This window comes from Schistocerca nitens, chromosome 11 (assembly GCF_023898315.1).
Source record: "Schistocerca nitens isolate TAMUIC-IGC-003100 chromosome 11, iqSchNite1.1, whole genome shotgun sequence".
Classification (NCBI taxonomy): domain Eukaryota; kingdom Metazoa; phylum Arthropoda; class Insecta; order Orthoptera; family Acrididae; genus Schistocerca; species Schistocerca nitens.
In genome coordinates, this window is record NC_064624.1 from 208558369 (window position 1) to 208581542 (window position 23174).

The 23174-nt window shown below is 43.2% G+C and overlaps 1 protein-coding gene across 1 annotated transcript in view; it reads right to left on the reverse strand.

Annotated features, from left to right (window-relative positions):
• Nucleotides 1-23174, reverse strand: part of LOC126213528 (5'-AMP-activated protein kinase subunit gamma-2-like) — an 889308-nt gene that overhangs the window by 701942 nt on the left and 164192 nt on the right. Inside the window, exon 2 of the mRNA XM_049941372.1 lies at nt 576-669. Coding sequence (XP_049797329.1) covers nt 576-669 — 94 coding nt within the window. The remainder of the gene's footprint in view (nt 1-575; nt 670-23174) is intronic.

Below are 23174 nucleotides of genomic sequence, written 5' to 3' on the forward strand. Positions count from 1 at the left end.
TCCAAACTGATACTTTTCGCTATACCATCAGTCAAAACCATCTACAATACCTCAGCCACCGTTAACGTCAGGGGGTGCTTTTCCGGTTATTTAGCGCCTGACAGAGTTCACAAACTATGTAGCAATAAAATGCTGCTTCAATAGCTTTCTCACTAACTATTTACTGAAAACCGTCGTTTTTCACACAAATTTTGGATTTCATTACTACGACTTCCTTCCTCGCTAAAACGTTTGTCCACATTTGAATACTGACCATCGTTTTACGTTGCTGTCAGTCAAATGCAAATTCAGCGAAGCCATAACTATCACTGTGAACATCTGACGATCGTGCTGCTCGTTCCAAACCGTTAACGGAGCCAATTCTTTTTTTAAAAAAATAGCGTTAATAACAATGGATGGTACCCGATATTACTTTACTGTAAGAATTAACCTATATTGATACGAAAGCACAAATTCTGCTTCTGTATGATGAGTTAGCGCCGACAGAACTGGCCCGATCCGCACCTGTTTTAAGAAGCTGCACAGATTTGTCCTCGACTGCCACCTAGCGGCAGCCAGAGGGACTACGTACTCACCCGCTCTCGGCCGGTGGCCGCTGGCGGCAGCACCGTCCACGTGCGACGCATCGTCCGTTACACTGATTGTCGGCAATGGCTGCGATCCCAGCTCCTGCGAACAGACGGAGAAACCAGACCATCAGTACAACGCAATTTTATCAAATAAAGACTTAAGACCTCTGACGTCATGTGAGACAAACTGCTGATGACGTAGCAGCAAAACCAGCCACAAGTTCTATATTCCGGCGCAATTGTCTTAAGCAGTGTGATTATAATATAACTTAAATGTTTATTTGACATTATGATAGTGAAGGCATAGTCACAGCACATAAAATTTTTCTTTAAAAAGCCATATTTTTGTTGTCACACATTGCAAGAATTCTTGGCAATTTTCAACCTGGTATAGTTTTTATCTATTCTACATTGGGACATGAAATGAACGGTTGGGCAAGCAAGGGCCAAAACTTTTTGTGACTTGGTTGTGCCACAATTGCCTAGGTTGCATGGTCTCATTATTTCTCGTAACTGTTGTCAGATGTATGGTCATAATTCCCATTATGTATTCTCCAACTGATGTTTTACATTTCAAAATGACGACGTAGTTCGTTGAAACCTCTAATGTAACGTTTTTTTAAAGAAAAAAGGTATGTACTGTGACTATTGCTTCACTATTGTTGTGTCAAACATTTCAGCCGCAAATTGGTTTCGGATTATTTTACTGAAAAATTACCGTTACCATTTTGGAATCAACGTAATTCATTAGCTTACAAGCTTTAGTCAGAAAGCATTACATTAGTTTGCAGGTGAACTGCCCTAGTCTAGACAATGATTCACAGTTACTAAAGTGTAATACTGATCGTCAACTAAGTGCCAACGCAATTACTCTTCTGGTTAACGTACCAAGCGGCCATTAAACAACATTGTTGAAAACGAATTCCGTAGAATGTGAGTTCTATCGCTGTAATTACACATAATGACAAAATGTTGTTGAACGTTGTTTCCGAAAGTCTCGAATAGTTCTTAACCGATTTATTTCGAGTTTTTACACGATGCTCTAATAGAATAATAAATATTCGGACGGACAAAGGCTACATATTTTTCTTAAACAACAATGTACAGATTTTCTGTTAAAATCGATTGCGAGAGACAAAAATAGTGTTCATTGCTGTGAAAATATGCACGTTTTTCTTCTTTCTCACAGAGAGTTTTAACTACGATAGCAGGATATTTAGATAAACTGTTTCTCCCATACATATTCTTCCTCCTCTTAAACAAAAATTGTACACACAACAATACGCTGTTTTGTTTTCTTCCTCTTAGTTGGTTTTAACATAAAACATACAAGCTTCATGTACAGTTTATCAGCTTACGATTAGACTACTGTTATTGAATCTGAACCGTGCCAAACTTTCTAACCTAACCCTTTCGCAGGTTTGAACTATGCGAAATCCTACCGCTGAAGCTGTTACCTTCACAAATCCAGCAGTTGGAGACGATTCTCTCCTACTCCGTATAACAATGATATCATTGGTATCCATTCATTTAAGCAACTCAAGTTCCCAAACAATGTTTCGTTTGGATTGGCTATATACAACTCGAAGAGAGGAGGGATTGCAGATTGACAGACGAAAAAAAAAAAATGATTAGGAAGTGTCTCCAATTCCCTTACACATTTAGCAATTTGGAGGCATTGCCGGTAAACACTATGTATACATTGCAACACACGGACCACATCTATCGTACATCAAATAATTCTACGATTCTCGTGTAACAGACAGACATTTTCCGAAGATTAAAGTTTTTCTTCAGGAGATCGAAACGTCTGAATAGTAGAACACTAACTTTTGCAGAATGCTTGTAATGTGAGATATTGTTAGCTCACATGCAACCAAATCAGTTTACAAACGCAAAATGCCGCTGAAGAGAGATTTGCTTCACAACAAAATGGCTCTGAGCACTATGGGACTCAACTGCTGAGGTCATTAGTCCCCTAGAACTTAGAAGTAGTTAAACCTAACTAACCTAAGGACATCACAAACATCCATGCCCGAGGCAGGATTCGAACCTGCGACCGTAGCGGTCTTGCGGTTCCAGACTGCAGCGCCTTTAACCGCACGGCCACTTCGGCCGGCTTGCTTCACAACAGTAATAACAGATCAAAAGCAATACGACTGAACACAGACAAGAAAGCAATTCCTTAACTGAATTCCTTAACTGTCGCCGCCTATGACCAGAAACCTCAGACACGCTAAACATTCGAATCTTCAACACTACATCTTCTTTTTTGGACGAGATGGACATACCAAATAGAACTATTAATCTGATGGAAAACTGTGAAGTATAAGAATGATAATGTCAACAGATTCTTCGCAAAATTATTACGTGACAAGGAAAACGCCTACCATAATACGAACAGACTGCCACAGGAATATCGCAGAAAACAACTGAAGAAACAACGCATCCCGCTAATTAAAAATGGACACACCTAACCTAGATGAGGGCTCTGTACCGAAAACATGAACCATGATGGAAAAACGAAAATATTTCTTCGTAAATATGTTGCATCTTATATTTCTTTTGTGATTGTTGTGACTGCTTTCCTTTACTTTAGTATAATTCGTCTCTCACATTTTACAAACGCTTAAGGTTTAAAATTAAGGGAAAAAAAAGAAAATCGCAGCGTAAATGATGCAGAAGGAGAATACGAAATTTAACATTAGTCTTACGAGCAATTACGCGTTATGAGGAGGACAGCTTTCTTGCCGCTTGGAGCGCTGCTGTCGCTGCAAATGTCACATCGTGACGAACACAGAGCTGGAGAATGAGCATTCTCTCAGGCGTAGGATATTTTATTTCTCGTCTATTTACAATATCATACTGCCTGTGAAAAGTATTGCAATTTGCATCTGCATCGCGAACATTTCACCCTTACCGACACTGCGCTTCGCACTGAGACGATACGACGAACAAGAAGACAGCGCAAATCATACTTACGTTTCAAGTTTCAATTGCTGTAATCAGCTCTTCTGAGAGGATGTTATTGTGGCTTATAATTAGTTAAAGCGGGCAAAAAGAGAATCAAGTACCGGGTGGACACGAGTAATGCTACAGATACCCAACATCGCTCAGCTGTGTATCTCGTCAGCACTCCCAACACAAACACAAAATGTACGAATTCTTCAGAATGAGTCCAGGCAGTTTCCACATTTTGGAACAACTAGCACCAGTTCCTCTGACAGAGGAGGATACTAGACGTGCCGCACTTCTCCCGCTGAGAAGCTGGTCGTTACAATTAAGCAAATTGGCACAAGTGTGTGCGTAGAGCTTAAAGAGAACATCAAGGAAAGTTTATCTTATGTAAGACCACCTACCATGGTACTTTATTCAGTACAACTGTTCAGTTTCGTATAGTTAGGGTGACCAGATGCAATTGTTTAGAAAAGAGGACAAACAGCTTCAAAAAGGAGGGCAAAATAAGAAAAATGAGGACACATCAAACGGGTCAACTGCAGATGTGGATACCACCAGTCATGAAACTTCCTGGCAGATTAAAACTGTGTGCCCGACCGAGACTCGAACTCGGGAACTTTGCCTTGCGCGGGCAAGTGCTCTACCAACTGAGCTACCCAAGCAACACAGAGGTTCGGTAGCTCAGTTGGTAGAGCACTTGCCCGCGCAAGGCAAAGGTCCCGAGTTCGAGTCTTGGTCGGGCACACAGTTTTAATCTGCCAGGAAGTTTTATATCAGCGCACATTCCGCTGCTGAGTGAAAATCTCATTCTGGACCACCAGTCATTTTTGGACAAGTCACGTGACTGCCGGGAATTACCGGCAACAATAATTGTTACTGATGGTCAGGTGGCGGTTAACTGAGCAATATAAAAGAAATTAAAAACATTGGTTGTGGTGACAGTGTGGCGTCGATTGTTTTGTTGTGTCAACAACACGAAATTGTTTACAAAGCGAAAAACGTGAGACCATTCACCTCCCTTAATTCGACGCACCGCTACCAACATCTACAACTCAAGCAGCAGCTAACGACATGGAAACTGCACTTTAACGTTTCGAATACAAATAAATTGACTGACTATGGAACAATGAAATAAAACCGTGACAGTTAATCTGTCGAGTTATTTCTTACCTTCATTGGCCACTGAAACATACGTTCCAGCTCCACGTATCTTACATTACGCTTCAAATTCATTCCTCCCTTTCTTAAAGCCGGATATTTGCAGGAAAGGACATCAGAAAATGTACACTTTCGTTTAGGCATAGCCAAATATTTTACGTAACTCACTCGGTTGAAAATCACACTCACAAATCACACGTGCACTACAGGACGCCAATCCAATACAAAGTGAAGATACGAAACGAGATTTTTAAATAATCGATATTTGCGTTCGCTTACAGGTCGATCAACGGTAACATCGACGATCCTGGTGCCACCTACTAACACAGCCTTCGTGCGTGTTCATCACGAAGGCTGTCCAATAGTTAAAGTATTTAAGAAAAGAGCAATAGAACGGGACGAACTGTAAATTTAACTGTATTACGCTCAACTTTGCGAAAAAGCCGGACACTGTAAAAATCCGCCCGGACTCCGTACAAAGAGCTAAAAAGGAGGACATGTCCGGATTAATCTGGACTTCTGGTCACCCTACGTACAGTGGTGTGTGAAGCAGTACTCTTGAAGAGAAGACGCTCGATTTGAAATGAGGTCAGTTACCGCTTATGTAACAGCAGGTGTTTAACTCTGCATAGGGGCAGACAGCGTGTTTCAAGAAATGAAACGAGCCCACGATGGAAGGGAAAACCCCGACCTGTCATCCTCGGTTTCGTGCATCTGCTCATCCAGAAATAAAAGGATTTTACCTTTCAGATCTCTTTTACACCCGTCACAAAGCTTCCTGACATCACAGAGCATAGATCGAAAAAAATACCCAGTCAGCGTCATCAGCTGATGACTGCTGATGACTTTTCGATCACTACGTACTCTCCGTTCAAGACCTACATCTACATCCATACTCCACAAGCCACCTGACGGTGTGTGGCGGAGGGTACCTTGAGTACCTCTTCTCCCTTCTATTCCAGTCTCGTATTGTTCGTGGAAAGAATGATCGTCGGTATGCCTCTGTGTGGGCTCTAATCTCTCTGATTTTATCCTCACGGTCTCTTCGCGACATATACGGTATGTTCTCGAAACTTCAACGAAGTTCCGTACCGAGCTACTGAGCGTCTCTCATGCAGAGTCTTCCACTGGAGTTTATCTATCATCTCCGTAACGCCTTCGCGATTACTAAACGATCCTGTAACGAAGCGCGCTGCTCTCCGTTGGATCTTCTCTATCTCTTCTATCGACCCTATCTGGTACGGATCCCACACTGCTGAGCAGTATTCAAGCAGTGGGCGAACAAGCGTACTGTAACCTACTTCCTTTGTTTTCGGATTCCATTTCTTTAGGATTCTTCCAATGAATCTGTCTGGCATCTGCTTTACCGACGATCAACTTTATATGATCATTCCATTTTAAATGACTCCTAATGCCTACTCCCAGATCATTTATGGAATTAACTGCTTCCAGTTGCTGACCTGCTATTTTGTAGCTAAATGATAAAGGATCTATTTGTCTGTGTATTCGCAGCACATTACACTTGTCTACATTGAGATTCAATTGCCATTCCCTGCACCATGCGTCAATTCGCTGCTGATCCTCCTGCATTTCAGTACAATTTTCCAGTGTTACAACCTCTCGATATACCACAGCATCATCCGAAAAAAAGCCTCAGTGAACTTCCGATGTCATCCACAAGGTCATTTATGTATATTGTGAATAGTAACGGTCCTACGACACTCCCCTGCGGCACACCTGAAATCACTCTTACTTCTGAAGACTTCTCTCCATTGAGAATGACATGCTGCGTTCTGTTATCTAGGAACTCTTCAATCCAATCACACAATTGGTCTGATGGTCCATATGCTCTTACTTTGTTCATTAAACGACTGTGGGGAACTGTATCGAACGCCTTGCGGAAGTCAAGAAACACGGCATCTACCTGGGAACCCGTGCCTATGGCCCTCTGAGTCTCGTGGACGAACAGCGCGAGCTGGGTTTCACATGACCGTCTTTTTCGAAACCCATGATGATTCCTACAGAGTAGATTTCTAGTCTCCAGAAAAGTCATTATACTCGAACATAATACGCGTTCCAAAATTCTAAAACTGATCGACGTTAAAGATATAGGTCTGTAGTTCCGCACATCCGTTCGACGACCCTTCTTGAAAACGGGGATGACCTGTGCCCTTTTCCAATCCTTTGGAACGCTACGCTCTTCTAGAGACCTACGGTACACCGCTGCAAGAAGGGGGGCAAGTTCCTTCGCGTACTCTGTGTAAAATCGAACTGGTATCCCATCAGGTCCAGAGGCCTTTACTCTTTTGAGCGATTGTAATTGTTTCTCTATCTCTCTGTCGTCTATTTCGATATCTACCATTTTGTCATCTGTGCGACAATCTAGAGAGGGAACTACAGTGCAGTCTTCCTCTGTGAAACAGCTTCGGAAAAAGACATTTAGTATTTCGGCCTTTAGTCTGTCATCCTCTGTTTCAGTACCATTTTGGTCACAGAGTGTCTGGACATAAGACCAAAATTTCTTAGGATTTTCTGCCAAGTCAGTACATAGAACTTTGCTTTCGAATTAATTGAACGCCTCTCGCATAGCCCTCCTCACACTACAGTTAGCTTCGCGTAATTTTTGTTTGTCTGCAAGGCTTTGGCTATGTTTATGTTTGCTGTGAAGTTCCCTTTGCTTCCGCAGCAGTTTTCTATCTCGGTTGCTGTACCACGGTGGCTCTTTTCCATCTCTTACGATCTTGCTTGACACATACTCATCTAACGCATATTGTACGATGGTTTTGAACTTTGTCCACTGATCCTCAACACTATCTGTACTTGAGACAAAACTTTTGTGTTGAGCCGTCAGGTACTCTGTAATCTGCTTTTTGTCACTTTTGCTAAACAGAAAAATCTTCCTACCCTTTTTAATATTTCTATTTACGGCTGAGATCATCGATGCCGTAACCGCTTTATGATCGCTGATTCCCTGTTCTGCGTTAACTTCTTTAAATAGTTCGGGTCTGTTTGTCACCAGAAGGTCTAATATCGTCACGAGTTGGTTCTCTGTTTAACTGCTCAAGGTAGTTTTCAGATAAAGCACCTAAAAAAATTTCACTGGATTCTTTGTGCCTGCCACCCGTTATGAACGTTTGAGTCTCCCAGTCTATATCCGGCAAATTAAAATCTCCACCCAGAACTATAACATGGTGGGGAAATCTACTCGAAATATTTTCCAAATTATCCTTCAGGTGCTCAGCCACAACAGCTGCTGAGCCAGGGGGCCTATAGAGACATCCAGTTATTATGTTCGAGCCTGCTTTAACCGTGACCTTCACCCAAATCATTTCACATTTCGGATCTCCGTCAATTTCCTTCGATACTATTGCACTTCTTATCGCTATGAACACGCCTCCTCCTTCACTGTCCAGCCTGTCTCTGCAGTATACATTCCAATCTGAGTTTAGGATTTCATTACTGTTTACGTCTGGTTTCAGCCAACTTTCTGTCCCTAGCACTATATGGGCGTTGTGACCGTTTATTAATGAGAGCAGTTCTGGGACCTTTCTATAGACGCTACTGCAGTTTACTATTAGCACATTAATATTGTTATTCCCTGTTGCATTTTGACTACTCCTACCTTGCCGTGTCTCAGGAGGCGTCTTGTCGGGCCTAGGGAGGGAATTCTCTAACCTAAAAAACACACGTGTGCACTCCACACATACTCCGCTACCCTTGTAGCCGCTTCTGGCGTCTAGCGCACGCCTGACCTATTCAGGGGGACCCTACATTTCTCCACCCGATAGCGGAGGTCGAGAAATTTGCACCCCAGATCTCCGCAGAATCGTCTGAGCCTCTGGTTTAAGCCTTCCACTCGGCTCCAAACCAGAGGACCGCGATCGGTTCTGGGAACGATACTACAAATAGTTAGCTCCGATTCCACCCCGCGAGCGAGGCTTTCCGCCTTCACCAATTCCGCCAACCGCCTGTACGAACTGAGGATGACCTCTGAACCCAGACGGCAGGAGTCACTGGTGCCGACACGAGCAACAATTTGCAGTCGGGTGCACCCAGTGCTCTCTATCGCCGCCGGCAGGGCCTCCTCCGCATCTCGGATGACACCTCCCGGCAAGCAGACAGAGTGAACACTGGCCTTCTTCCCCGACCTTTCAGCTATTTCCCTAAGGGGCTCAATCACCCGCCTAACGTTGGAGCTCCCAATAACTAATAAACCCCTCCCCCCGTGTGCCTGCTCGGACATTGCTGAAGGAGCGGCCACATGTCCACTCACAGGCAGAGTGGGCGATGCCACACGGCCAGCCTCCACATTTACCCTCCGCCTCGTGCGCCGCGAACGCCGCTGAACCCGCCACTCCCCTCGGGGAGAGGGTGGCCCAACCGCGCCCGGTACCCGCGAAGATGTCTCGACAGCAGGGACAGTAGGTGAAGCATGTAACACCTGGGGTGTACCATGCGACGCACCAGACTCCCCACTGCCGCTACACTCCTAGGCAGCAGCCTGAAGACGGCTGACCGCGGCCATCAACACGCTCAGCTGCTCGCGAACAGTGGCCAGCTCCTCCTGCGTCCGTACACAGCAGTCACACATCCTATCCATCCTAAGGAATCAATTTACTGAAGAGAGTTAATCAACCTTTAACTAGACTGCTAATTCACTAAAGGCGGCTGTTTATTGACTAAACTGTGGTTGCTAGCCACTTCTTGCAGAAAACAATGAAAATAGCACTACCTGTCTCTGGACTGTATTAAACACTAGCACTACTGGCACTATGGCTGACTAAAGGGACTCTCTCTGACTGTATTCAAAACAAACACGAAATCTATGGAACACTATTACTAGCAGTCGACAATGCTTCCTAAAAGCAAAAACACACGGAAGAAAAAGTGACAAGTAAGAAGAATACAATTAATACTTAAATTAACGTAGTTCGCTGCACAGCAGACGTGAAGCAGACGGCAGTTACGACGACACTGACACTACTCGGTTCGTATCACCACCAAACGAAGAACAGTACCACGATACAGCTTCCACGCCTACTTCCATTCATCGAGAGATTCGTCTGAATCCTTGTGTAATAGCAACGTGCCCCCCTAACTACTACTCGCGACACAATAGTCTAGTCATGATCTAATAAGAAAGCCTGTGTAGCTGAGAACACATGCAAATCTAAAAACAAGTGATTTTTAAATTTTTACGCATGAAGTAAAAAGTTCTGAGGAACTAAGTATACAGATTGATCTAGCTTTGCTTCATCTACGTCATGAGTGTCCAACCCGCGTTCAGCGTGGGTGGGGCCCAAATCAGGTATGAAGACAGCCAAATAAGAAGCACCCATCAGACGATCGGTTAAAAAAAGTACTGACAGTATACCCATGGACTATATACAGGGTGGAGAGAAAATTGGCGCACTCGATTGCTCACAACCCAGCAATACAAACATGTATCTCACAAAATTTCGTCCCAATCCATCTCATAACATTGGCAGTTTTGCCTCTCGTGAAAATGCTGGTAGTTACCATGATGATGTTGTTGTTGTTGTTGTCTTCAGTCCTGAGACTGGTTTGATGAAGCTCTCCATGCTACTCTATTCTCTGCAAGCTTCTTCATCTCCCAGTACCTACTGCAACCTACATCCTTCTGAATCTGCTTAGTGTATTCATCTCTTGGTCTCCCTTTTCGATTTTTACCCCCCCCCTCCCCTCCCACGCTTTCCTCCAGTACTCAGAACGTGTCCTACCAACCGATCCCTTCTTCTAGTCAAGTTCTGCCACAAATTCCTCTTCTCCCAATTCTATTCAGTACCTCCTCATTAGTTACGTGATCCACCCGTCTAATCTTCACCATTCTTCTGTAGCACCACATTACGAACGCTTTTAATTATCGTCCATGTTTCACTTCCACCCATGGCTACACTCCATATTTACGCTTTCAGAAAGGAGTTCCTGACAAATCTACACTCGATGTTAACAAATTTCTGTTCTTGAGAAACGCTTTCCTTGCCATAGCCAGTCTACATTCTATACCCTCTGTACTTCGACCGTCATCAGCCATTTTGGTCCCCAAATAGCAATACTCATGTACTTCTTTTAAGTCCCTCATTTCGTGGATAGCTGACCATCCTGAAACATTTACATATGACGGAAATGTTTTTGCATTGTCGAGTATACGAGAAGAAACGTTTCGTGTAAAAAAAAAAAAAAAGTTTCAAATAGGCCAGCTTGTCAAGACGAGTCTTCATATCGCAGGAATGCAGAAGAAAGGACCACGACAACAACTTCTGACAACAGCAAGTTGCAGTAGCAGGGATTTGTCCAAAGGTAACCGAAACAAGTCGGTTTAACATTGATCTATGTGAAGCATTCATTGGAAGCAATATTCCTCTTCACAAACTTACAAACCCTATCCTCAAAGGCTTCCTGCGCAAATATTGCTTAAATCAAAACATACCAGATGAATCAACATTGCGTAAAAATTACATACCGACAATTTTTACGTAAATGTTCTGGAGGAACACAAGGACAGCATTATCTGGATTTCAGTCGACGAAACTACAGACACCTGTAGCCTTTACGTTGCAAATTTAATTGTTGGTGCTTTAAAAGAATAGCCTTCTTCCTATTTAGCGGCCCGCAAAAAAAAACAAAAAAAAACTTGAAAATGAAAATCATTCTACGATCGCCAGATTTGTGAATGAGGGTATTAGAAAAAGATTTCCAGTATCTTTTGCAGATGAAAGGGTGTTTGTGTGTATTTCAGACGCAGCTCCCTATATCTTCACTTAAAATTTCCGGGCTGATAGGCCGTGGTCGAAGTATAAAACTGTCTCCTAACGTTTCGTCTCCGACTGCGGGAGACATCCTCGGAGGTAAAGCGGCGAACTGCCTATCAGCCCGGAAGTTTTAAGTGAAGACAATACCGGCCGTGAAATATGATCAAAGCAGAAAAAGCCCTCCGAGTATTTTATCCGAATTTGATTTATGTGACATGCTTTGCTCATGGAATACACATAGCCTTGCTGAAGAAGTACGCTCAACGCTTGTGAATGGAAATAAACAGATTTTATCCACAAAGAAAGTGTTTCTAAAGGCTATAATTCGGATCAAGACCTTGTATAAAACTATATATACGCATTTACCTTCCGAATAAGTGGTAACTCGCTGGGGTACGTCGGTCGAAGATGTGTTGTTTTGCAACGATCGTTTCATGGCCATTAGAAGGGTTGTAAACGACTTCGATAGTGCAGAGCCTTTGGCAGTTTGCCAGTATAAGGAAGCTTTTAATGATTCCGGTATTAAAAAAGATTGCTGTGATTAGCACTCATTTTTGCCATATACCTGCAAGTATTAAAAAAACTTGAAACTCAAGGTTTGGCGTTGAATGAATCTATTCAGTTAATAGATGAAATTGTTCTAGTGAACTCCTCATTGCCGGAGGTATTCCCAAGAAAACTTAAAGTTTGGAAATATTTTAAACAATAATCCAGGCTTTGTGTCCTTGTGCGAAATTGATGGTTTTATTAATGGAACGGGTGAACTTTTACCAGAAACAGTAAGTGCCAACATAGCACCCAAATTCTGATACTGCCCAGTTACCTAAGTTAATGTAGAACGGTCCTTTTCTGCTCATGAAAGTGTTTTGACTGATCGAAGACACAATTGCAGTACCCAACATTTAGAACTGTAGTTGGTTGTTTTTGTTTACAACAGCAGAAAAGTGTAAAATAAATTGTAAATGATGCTGTGGTCCAATAGTATTAATTAAAAGTTAACGCTGATTGCAAAAATTCGTGAGTGTATGTTGTTTTTTTTTTAAGTAAAATATTACGGAGTTTTTGACTGTGCCCCTCTGTGTGCGATATATCTCTAATTTTGGTCTTGTGCTTATCGATTGTTTCGCTGCGACTCACTCGGCTCGCATCCGCTTGTTACCGATAACAATAGCAAAGAAGGAACAATTCTTGAAACACGGTATGTCTGCATATTGCAAATTTTTCGAAAATAATCCCAGAAAGGCCCCATTCCAAACCTCTACCGGAAAGTATTCAGAAAATGGCATCAGCGTTCTAAATGCACCGATTTTTCGCGTGGCCGGCGCTCTACCTCGTAACTGATACGCACAGGTTTGTCTTTGAGATATAATGCACGTATGTTTTTTTTATTATTTTATCTTTCATATTTCGACACTTCATGCATATTTTAAGGTTTTTATGACGCATATAATCCGGTCTCCAGTGATTACAGTGTTGAAACCTTCCTGGCAGATTAAAACTGTGCGCCGGACCGAGACTCGAACCTTTGCCTTTCGCGGGCAAGTGCTCTACCAACTGAGCTACCCAAGCACGACTCACGCCCCGTCCTCACAGCTTTACTTCTGCCAGTACCTCGCCTCCTACCTTCCAAACTTTACAGAAGCTCTCCTGCGAAACTTGCAGAACTAGCACACCTGAAAGAAAGGATATTGCGGAGACATGGCTTAGCCACAGCCTGGGGGATGTGGGCGTGGTGTGAATCGTGCTTGGGTAGCTCAACTGGTAGAAGAGCACTTGCCCGCGAAAGGCAAAGGTCCCGAGTTCGAGTGCCGGTCCGGCACACAGTTTTAATCTGCCATGAAGTTTCATATCAGCGCACACTCCGTTGCAGAGTGAAAATCTCTTTCTGGATTACAGTGTTGGCAGATTGCGTCCATTTACTGCCGAAAATATGCGCCGGTCGAAATTTGGTGACATATTTTTGTACTGTTAGTATGTGAGGAATCGCGCTGCGAAGTTTGAGCGCGCGAATATTACTCCACCCTGTAGACGGGGTGAGTGTCTTAAAACTTGCACGGCAGATCCTTGGATAATGGGAGGCGCCATTGCTGTGCAGATTTCACAGATTGAAATGACAGGCCACACACAGCCCACACACATAGTATGTCCAAAAAAGGAGAGTCAAATAGTTCTATGGAACAACGGGGCAATGCCTACTGACAGTACCACAACCAAAGCAGGCCTCTGTTTCTGCGTCATACCCGTATACCAAGGTTTCGTCTGCTCCTTTGGAAGTTCTGGATCGCTGTCGACTTCATTCAGCAATTCCTGAGCGATGTCTCTACGCGACGTTGTTTTTGGTCGAAATTCAACAATTTCGAAAAAGTTTGCTGCTACACGTTTCATGCCCAAAACATAGCAAAAAAAAAAAAAACCGCTTGGCATGGGGCATGCCGACATCATCATCAACAGTGTCTTGGGTGGTGGTTCGCTGATTTTTCCAGAACCGCTTTCTTCACTTCTTCCATACTATTGTCAGGGCTGTTGTCGTTTTCCATGTTTCCTTGACCCTCCTCGAAACGTTTGTACCACTCGCAAACTCTTGCTTCGCTCCCAGTAGATTCGTGAATGCGGTGCTGTGCTTCATTTCACACCTGAAGCCAAATTTAATGCAAGTTATCTCTCTCTCTCTCTCTCTCTCTCTCTTTCTCTCTCACTCTCTCTCTCTCTCTTTCTCTCTCACTCTCTCTCTCTCTCTTTCTCTCTCACTCTCTCTCTCTCTCTCTCTCTCTCTCTTTCTCTCTCTCTCTCTCTCTCTCTCTCTCGCTCTTCTCAGCGATAACAGGCCCTGTAGACCACGCGCTGCATCAACGCTCTGCTTCCACCGCCTTCTATCTCTCGCAGCCACTCTCCACCCTACGGAAATTCCTAATGCTGCGATGTCTTTCTCTGCGTCATCTTTCCACCTTGTACGAGGTCGGCCCAATGCTCTTGTTGCCCGGAGAGATCCTTCAAATGCCTTCTTGGTGATTCTTCTGTTTTCCATTCTGGCCACAAGTCCAGCCCAATGCGGTCTCCTACTTTTTGATTTGTAGATGATAGTGGGTTGCTTTATTAACTGATAAATACAGGCTGGCTCTGAGCACTATGCAACTTCTGAGGTCAGCAGTCGCCTAGAACTTGGAACTAATTAAACCTAACTAACCTAAGCACATCGCACGCATCCATGCCCGTGGCAGGATTCGAACCTGCGACCGTAGCGGTCGCTCGGTTCCAGACTACAGCGCCTAGAACCGCATGGCCACTCCGGCCGGCCCAACACAGGCCCCCAGATTTTTCTCATCACTTTTCTTTCAAAAACATTCAGTTTTCCTCTTTCATTCTTTGTAAGCGTCCAGATTTCTGAACCGTACAGTACTATGGGGCAGATAATAGTGTTGTACATCTTCGTCTTTGTGGTGATTGACAAAGCTTTACTTTTGAGTGGGTTGATCAGTGAGTACAGACATCTACATCTACATACATACTCCGCAAACCACCATAGGGTGCGTGGCGGAGGGTACCTCGCACCACAACTAGCATCTTCTCTCCCTGTTCCACTACCAAACAGAACGAGGGAAAAATAACTGTCTATATGCCTCTGTACGAGCCCTTATCTCTCTTATCTTATCTTTGTGGTCTTTCCGCGAAATGTAAGTTGGCGGCAGTAAAATTGTACTGCAGCCAGCCTCAAATGCTGGTTCTCTAAATTTCCTCAGTAGCGATTCACGAAAACAACGCCTCCTTTTTCCTCTAGAGACTTCCACCCGAGTTCCCGAAGCATTTCCGTAACACACGCGTGATGATCAAACGTACCAGTAACAAATCTAGCAGCCCGCCTCTGAATTGCTTCTACGTCCTCCGTCAATCCGACCTCATAGGAATCCCAAACGCTCGAGCAGTACTCAAGAATAGGTCGTATTAGTGTTTTATAAGCGGTCTCCATAACAGATGAACCACATCTTCCCAAAATTCTACCAATGAAGCGAAGACGACTATCCGCCTTCCCCACAACTGTCATTACATGCTTGTCCCACTTCATATCGCTCTGCAATGTTACGCCCAAATATGTAATCGACGTGTCTGTGTCAAGCGCTACACTCCTAATGGAGTATTCAAACATTACGGGATTCTTTTTCCTCTTTATTTGCATTAATTTACATGTATCTATATTTAGAGTTAGCTGCCACTCTTTACACCGATCACAAATACTGTCCAAGTCATCTCGTATCCTCCTACAGTCACTCAACGACGACACCTTCCCGTACACCACAGCATCATCAGCAAACAGCCGCACATTGCTATCCACCCTATCCAAAACATCATTTATGTAGACAGAAAACAACAGCGGACCTACCACACTTACCTGGGGCACTCCAGATGATACCCTCACATCCGATCTGCTCCTTGACCCTGAGGCTTTTCATTCATTTATATCCATTGCTATGATACTTTTACTGTTGAAACGTGACCCAATATATTTAAACTGGAGAACTTTTCTGAATTTAGAATGTTGGTCAATTTCAAAGTAAGGATTTGGGTTTGTGACTCTACCTATTTCCACATATTCGGTTTTCTCTTAGTTAATCAAGAGCCCGATTTTGCTGGCACTGTGCCTGGGAGATCTGTACATGTCTTTCAGTTTCACTCAGCAACACTATATCGTCTGCATAAGCCAAGAGTTTTACTTCACTGTGTTCGAATCGGAGACCATTGTACAGATGTAAATTACTTTCCAGAACCACTTTCTCTAATGCAAGGTTGAAGAGGACATATGAAAGAGCTTCTCCCTGTCGTAAGCCTGTTGTAATTGGAAAGGTGGGGGCTATGGCTCCTCTGAACTTCACTGCTGCCTGGGAGCCATCCGTGCACAATTATATTATCATAATGACTTTATTTGGTATAATAAATTCTCGTAACGTACTGTAGAGGCTACTTCTGTGGATGCTGTCACTGTCTCGCTGGAAGTCAATGAAGAGACAGTCGATGTTTTTGTTAAATTCCCAGTATTTCTCGGAGATTTGTCGTATAGTAAACAAATTATCAGTTGTGGACCGGTTTGTTCGAAATCCAGCCTGGTAAACTCGAATAATGTTTTCCGTGTAAGGTTTAGTTTTTCCAGAATGGTCATTGACAGGATTTTGTATGTTATGTTCAGCAAACTGATTCCTCTGTAATTTCCACATTCCATTCTGTTTTCTTTCTTGTGCGTAGGACAAATTATTGCAGTTTTTCCAATCTTCAGGCAGCGTTTCAGTTTTCCAGAGCATTGTGATGAGGTTATAAATTTCTTTGTGTAGTTTGCTTCCGCCCTTTTTTAACATCTCTGCTGATATCTGGTCCTCGCCTGCTGCCTTGTTGTTTCTGCGCTTTTGAATGGAGTGGATCACTTCCTGTCCTGTGATTCTGTGCAAGTTACTTGGCCCATCTTTCTCGAAAGTAACAATTCGCCGATTACTCTAGAACACGCATAACCTTGTCGACTGACAACAATTAACGTCTCAAAGATGAGATCGACACGAAGTGCAAAATGGCTAAGCAGAGATGGCTAGAGGATGTAGACGCTTATGAGCGGTAAGATAGATACTGCCTACAGGAAATTAAAGAGACCTTTGGAGAAAACAGAGCCACTTGTATGAATATCAAGAGCTCAGATGGAAACCCAGTTCTCAGCAAAGAAGGGAAAGCAGAAAGGTGAAAGGAGTATATAGAGGGTTTATACAAGGGCGATGTACTTGAGGACAATATTATGGAAATGGATGAGGATGTAGATGAAGATGAAATGGGAGATAAGATACTGCGTGAAGAGTTTGACAGAGCACTGAAAGACCTGAGTCGAAACAAGGCCCCCGGAGTAGACAACATTCCATTAGAACTACTGACGACCTTGGGAGAGCCAGTCATGACAAAACTGTACCATCTGGTGAGCAAGATGTACGAGACAGGCGAAATACCCTAAGACTTCAAGAAGAATATAATAATTCCAATCCCAAAGAAAGCAGGTGTTGACACATGCGAAAATAACCGAACTATCAGTTTAATAAGTCACAGCTGCAAAATACTAACGGGAATTCTTTACAGACGAATGGAAAAACTGGTAGAAGAACAAGAATTTTTTACAGACGAATGGAAAAACTGGTAGAAGCCGACCTCGGGGAAGATCAGTTTGGATTCCGTAGAAATATTGGAACACGTGAGGCAATGCTGACCCTACGACTTATCTTAGGAGAGAGACTTAGGAAAGGCAAACGTACGTTTCTAGCATTTGTAGACTTAGAGAAAGCTTTTGACAATGTGGACTACAATACTCTCTTTCAAATCCTGAAGGTGGCAGGGGTAAAATACAGGGAGCGAAAGGCTATTTACGATTTGTACAGAAACCAGATGGCAGTTATAAGAGTCGACATACACGAAAGGGAAGCAGTGGTTGGGAAGGGAGTGAGACAGGGTTGTAGCCTCTCCCCGATGTTATTCAATGTGTATATTGAGCAAGCAGTGAAGAAAACAAAAGGGTAATTCGGAGTAGGTATTAAAATCCACGGAGAAGAAATAAAAACTTTGAGTTCCCGATGACATTGTAATTCTGTCAGAGACAGCAAAGGACTTGGAAGAGCAGGTGAACGGAATGGACAGTGTCTTGAAAGGAGGATATAAAACGAACATCAACAAAAGCAAAACGAGGATAATGGAATGTAGCAGAATGAAGTCGGGTGATGTTGAGGGAATTAGATTAGGAAATGAGACACTTAAAGTAGTAAAGGAGTTTTGCTATTTGGGGAGCAAAATAATTGACGATGGTCGAAGTAAAGAGGATATAAAATGTAGACTGGCAATGGCAAGGAAAGCGTTTCTGAAGAAGAGAAATTTGTTAACATCGAGTATAGATTTAAGTGTCAGGAAGTCGTTTCTGAAAGGATTTGTATGGAGTGTAGCCATGTAATGAAGTGAAACATGGACGATAAATAGTTTGGATAAGGAGAGAACAGAAGCTTTCGAAATGTGGTGCTACAGAAGAATGCTGAAGATTAGATGGGTAGATCACATAACTAATGAGGAGGTATTGAATAGGATTGGGGAGAAGAGGAGTTTGTGGCACAACTCAACTAGAAGAAGGGATCGGTTGGTAGGACATGTTCTGAGGCATCAAGGGATCACAAATTTAGCATTGGAGGGCAGCGTGGAGGGTAAAAATCGTAGAGGGAGACCAAGAGATGAATACACTAAGCAGATTCAGAAGGATGTAGGTTGCAGTTGGTACTGGGAGATGAAAAAGCTTGCACAGGATAGAGTAGCATGGAGAGCTGCATCAAACCAGTCTCAGGACTGAAGACCACAGCAACAACATTGGAAACAGCTGAAAATGTAAACCTAGATCAGGAAGATGTGTACCGATGGAGAAGTTTTGGAAATCGTATGCGTAAAGCCCGCGAAATTAGAAAAAAAAAATTCTCGTGTCTCTTTTGATCACACCACATAAATGCTTAATACGTTAATGGTGATCCATTCGCTCCCGATGCTCCGGCCGTATCCGCCGCTGTTCGGCACAGCACGGCCGTCGGCGTCCTTCGAATGTCGCGACTCGCCATTGGTGGACGCCGCTACGTCCTCGCTGCCCATTGGCCGACCGCGCCGGGGGCTCGCCAAGTGCGCACATCGACCGAGGTCGCGTTACGTCATACAGCCGACGAGAGGTGAGCACAATCGGTGTAACAGTAGGCTTGGCGTGGTGGTGGGGGGGTGGGGGGCAGAGGCAACGCTGAGGCGGCTTCCTATGACGCAACTGGCTGACGTCACCGAGGGGGGGACCAGGACTCCCATGGGTCGATAGGGGACAGGGGGAGCGCGCACTTCCGGCAACAAACTGCCGGGTTTCCCAGAGACACCGCAACGGACACTGAAAGAAGCGGGGCCCGGCAAACTCCAGTGGAAGACTCTGCAGGAGAGACGCTCAGTAGCTCGGTACGGGCTTTTTGTTGAAGTTTCGAGAACATACCTTCACCGAGGAGTCAAGCAGTATATTGCTCCCTCCTACGTATATCTCGCGAAGAGACCGTGAGGATAAAATCAGAGAGATTAGAGCCCACACAGAGGCATACCGGCAATCCTCCTTTCCACGAACAATACGAGACTGGAATAGAAGGGAGAACCGATAGAGGTACTCAAGGTACCCTCTGCCACACACCGTCACGTGGCTTGCGGAGTATGGATGCAGCTGTAGATGTAGATACGACGCCAGAACATCTTTAAGTAGTCATGGCTATGTGGTTCTGCTGGTAACAACTCCACACGTCTACGTATCCAGACGTCTGAAATCAGAGGCACAATTAAGATTGCGTATCTCACTGCTTTCAAAGGTACAGAACGTATTTTATAGAATTATTCGCAGAATTTTGTTGTTGCTGTTGTGGTCTTCAGAGACTGATTTGATGCACCTCTCCATGCTGCTCTATCCTGTCCAAGCTTCACCTCTGTAACGGTACCTTGCCGGCTGGCGTGTCAATTAGCATCATATTAATTAAAATCGGGGAAGAATTAAAAAGGGGGAAAGTAATACGAAACTTTAATAACTGCACAGTATAACTAAGAAGCAATATAATGAAAAGTAATAAAAAGCAAAGTAGCAAAGACCAAGCGGGACAGAAAGATATAGGGGCGCGTTTGTTTTTTAATACAAATAAAAGAACATGTGACACATTATTGAGCTCTCTACCTTCAGTTATAGCGATCGGGCTGGTCGATGAAAAAGTGGTACGCGACTGCGAAATTCGTTAAGGAGATTCTTTAAAGACTCTTCAAGCACGTTTAAAATACGTGTGACGAAGTGATCAGAGACGTTTATTGTCGGTGGAAGTGAAAATGATTCCGACAACATAATTCGAACTTAGTGTTAGCTGGGAAAAATAGACTTGGGAAACTATTATGGTTGTGGAACCCACGAAAGTTGTGCGCGACGGAAAACTATAGTTTACGTAATTCTGCATTTTATAAAATGGTGAAACACGTGTGCGCGGAACATTAATAGAATCTTATCCTTTGATAAGATATTAATTAACGGGGACCTAAAATACTGAAGAAGAACGATAGGATCATCACCTCCAATCGCGATTCATATTTCATATTTAATTAGTGAAAAGAGAAGCGTTAATAAACAAACTACATTTCAATTTTATCCACGATTTCGGCTTCATTACGTAGTCTTGACTACATTATAAACAATATCTGTAGAAGTTTTATACAACGTATCGTCATAATATTTAGCCAACCAATATTGTGGAACACCAAAAATGTAAATGCATGAAATTGTTCTTACAGCGGATGTATAATGTGTGAGTGCGACGAACTACATGGAGAAACTGAACACCCATTACGTACTTGCATGTTTATCTGCGAAAATGGTCCTTTGTCGGTACATCAGCATAGAATAGAATCGCTGGAACATTGCAAACCATTCAGATTAATCTAACATCTGAATACGCATAATGCTGCTACCACCAGGATGTGTTCTTTCTCCTCACCCTCGTGGCAGTAATTGAATTAAGAGTCAGCCGGGAATAACATTTAAAGCAATTGACGAGCATTGAGCTAGGGTCACGAATTTTCAAACGTCCAAGGCCATGTATGAAGGCAAGTGACACCACGAGTGCTAACGTTGATCGAGGGGTACGGTCGTGATCGTATTGAATGACATTGAGCGGTTACATCTCCCACTACCTACTACAACCTACATCCTTATGAATCTGCTTACTGTATACACCCTTTCGTCTCACTCTACGATTTCTACCCTCCACACTGCCCTCCAATGCTAAATTTGTGATCCCTTGATGCCTCAGAATATGTCCTACCAACCGGTCCCTTCTCCTTGTCAAGTTGTGCCACAAACTCCTCTTCTCCCCAATTCTGTTCAGTACCTCCTCATTAGTTATGTGATCTACCCATCTAATCTTCAGCATTATTCTGTAGTACCAAATTTCGAAACCTTCCATTCTCTTCTTGTCCAAACTATTTATCGTCCACGTTTCACTTCCATACGTGGCTACACTCCACTACTTCCTTTAAGGAAATCAGCGTCCCCAAAAGATGTAAGGTATTGAAGATATTAGCTCAGAGTCTAGTTCTGATTTTCTGCATACCAAGCTTATACAATCAGGCAGTGACATTGGACACACATGGAACGAAATTAAAGTGCACAAACATAGTTTTGTTGTGAAGTTGTGCATTTGAATAACGTGATATTATCTTGAAATTATTTCCATTTCATCTTTGTACAAACTGTCTGCCTTAATCATGTGTGTAAATATTGTTGGGTGAACTATGAGTGTGTAAAGGTCTGATATTTTACAGAATAGCATTTGTGTGCAAGTCTTAGTTTAAGTAGTTTCTATTGCAAGCACTTACCGGTTTTTTAACTTATATTGTTTATTTATCTCTTAACTTCTATTTATTGACCTTTGCTTGGTGTTTTCTGCGGTCTGTTTGTGTTCCCGTTTTATGACAGGCTGTGTGGGAGTGGCGCCACGTTCTGCTTCCGGCATTTTAAGTTAAATCACCTTTTGCCCAGCGAAGCTTGGCGTCACTGCCCATTTGATGAACATTTAACATCTCATTTATTTAAAAAGTTTAAATTTGCTTGTCAATGAATTATATTAAGCGTAACGTATTGTGCTGGTTGTGTTATTGCTCAAAAATTTTTATCAGAGCCACCTTTTTAAATTACTTCACATTTGTTGTTCGTTAAATAATTCTAATATGCTGCTTGCTTGTGGAGGAAGCTACTGGTCCTTTTGGAGATTGTTTTTAAGACGGTCACGTATTGACTGCTTGTTAGCTCTTTTATAAATATGGTCCTCAATAAATTATTGAACCACTAGTTGTTGTGTTTAAGGAGTGACATTATAGGGGCCTTGACCTTCCATGCTAATCCCGACTTCCTAAGTCAGAAAAATTTAGTGCATAAACTGACCTCTCTATTGTCCGAAATGTTTTTCAGACTAATCCCGAACAATTGTTGTCTCGTGACGTGAAATATTGGCATTTAAAAAAAATCCATTGTTCATTAGTTAAAACTTCCGGCCTGAGAGGCCGTGGTCGATATGTAAAACTACTGCTTCCTGACGTTTCGTTGCAAACTGCGGGCAACATCTTCAGAGGTGAGTCAACGGCTGACAGCCAAGCCGTGGAGGTCCCGTTTGTGTGGAGCGCATAGAGGGCTCTTTCAGACATAGCTGGTATGTCTCCCACTGATACAGTAGCTCTGTTTCGACATTGACAGCCCACCACAGTATGAGGAGTTTTACGAACGAACTGAAGGGGTGGCCACGGGCACTCCAGCTATAGCTAATGTATTCAAATAATTTTCTGAACAGCAGGCGTTGCAGTCTGCCAGTAAAAGCCCTTTTTAGTGGTATCGGTATGTGGATGACAGTTTTGTGCTATGGCATCACCGTCAAGAGGAATGGTATGGTTTCTTGGTGCACCTAAACAGTATTAAACCACAGATACAAATCACTATGCACAAAGAAAGCAATGGGCAACAAAATTTTTGGATGTATCAGCAATTAAACGGGCAGACGGGACTCTAGGGCATAACGTCTATAGAAAAGATACACACACCGGCCGTTAGCTCCGTAAGGATTCGAACCACCAATCCAGGCAGAACAGAGGTGTCAAAGCATTGGTGGACGGAGCTAATAAGGTCTGT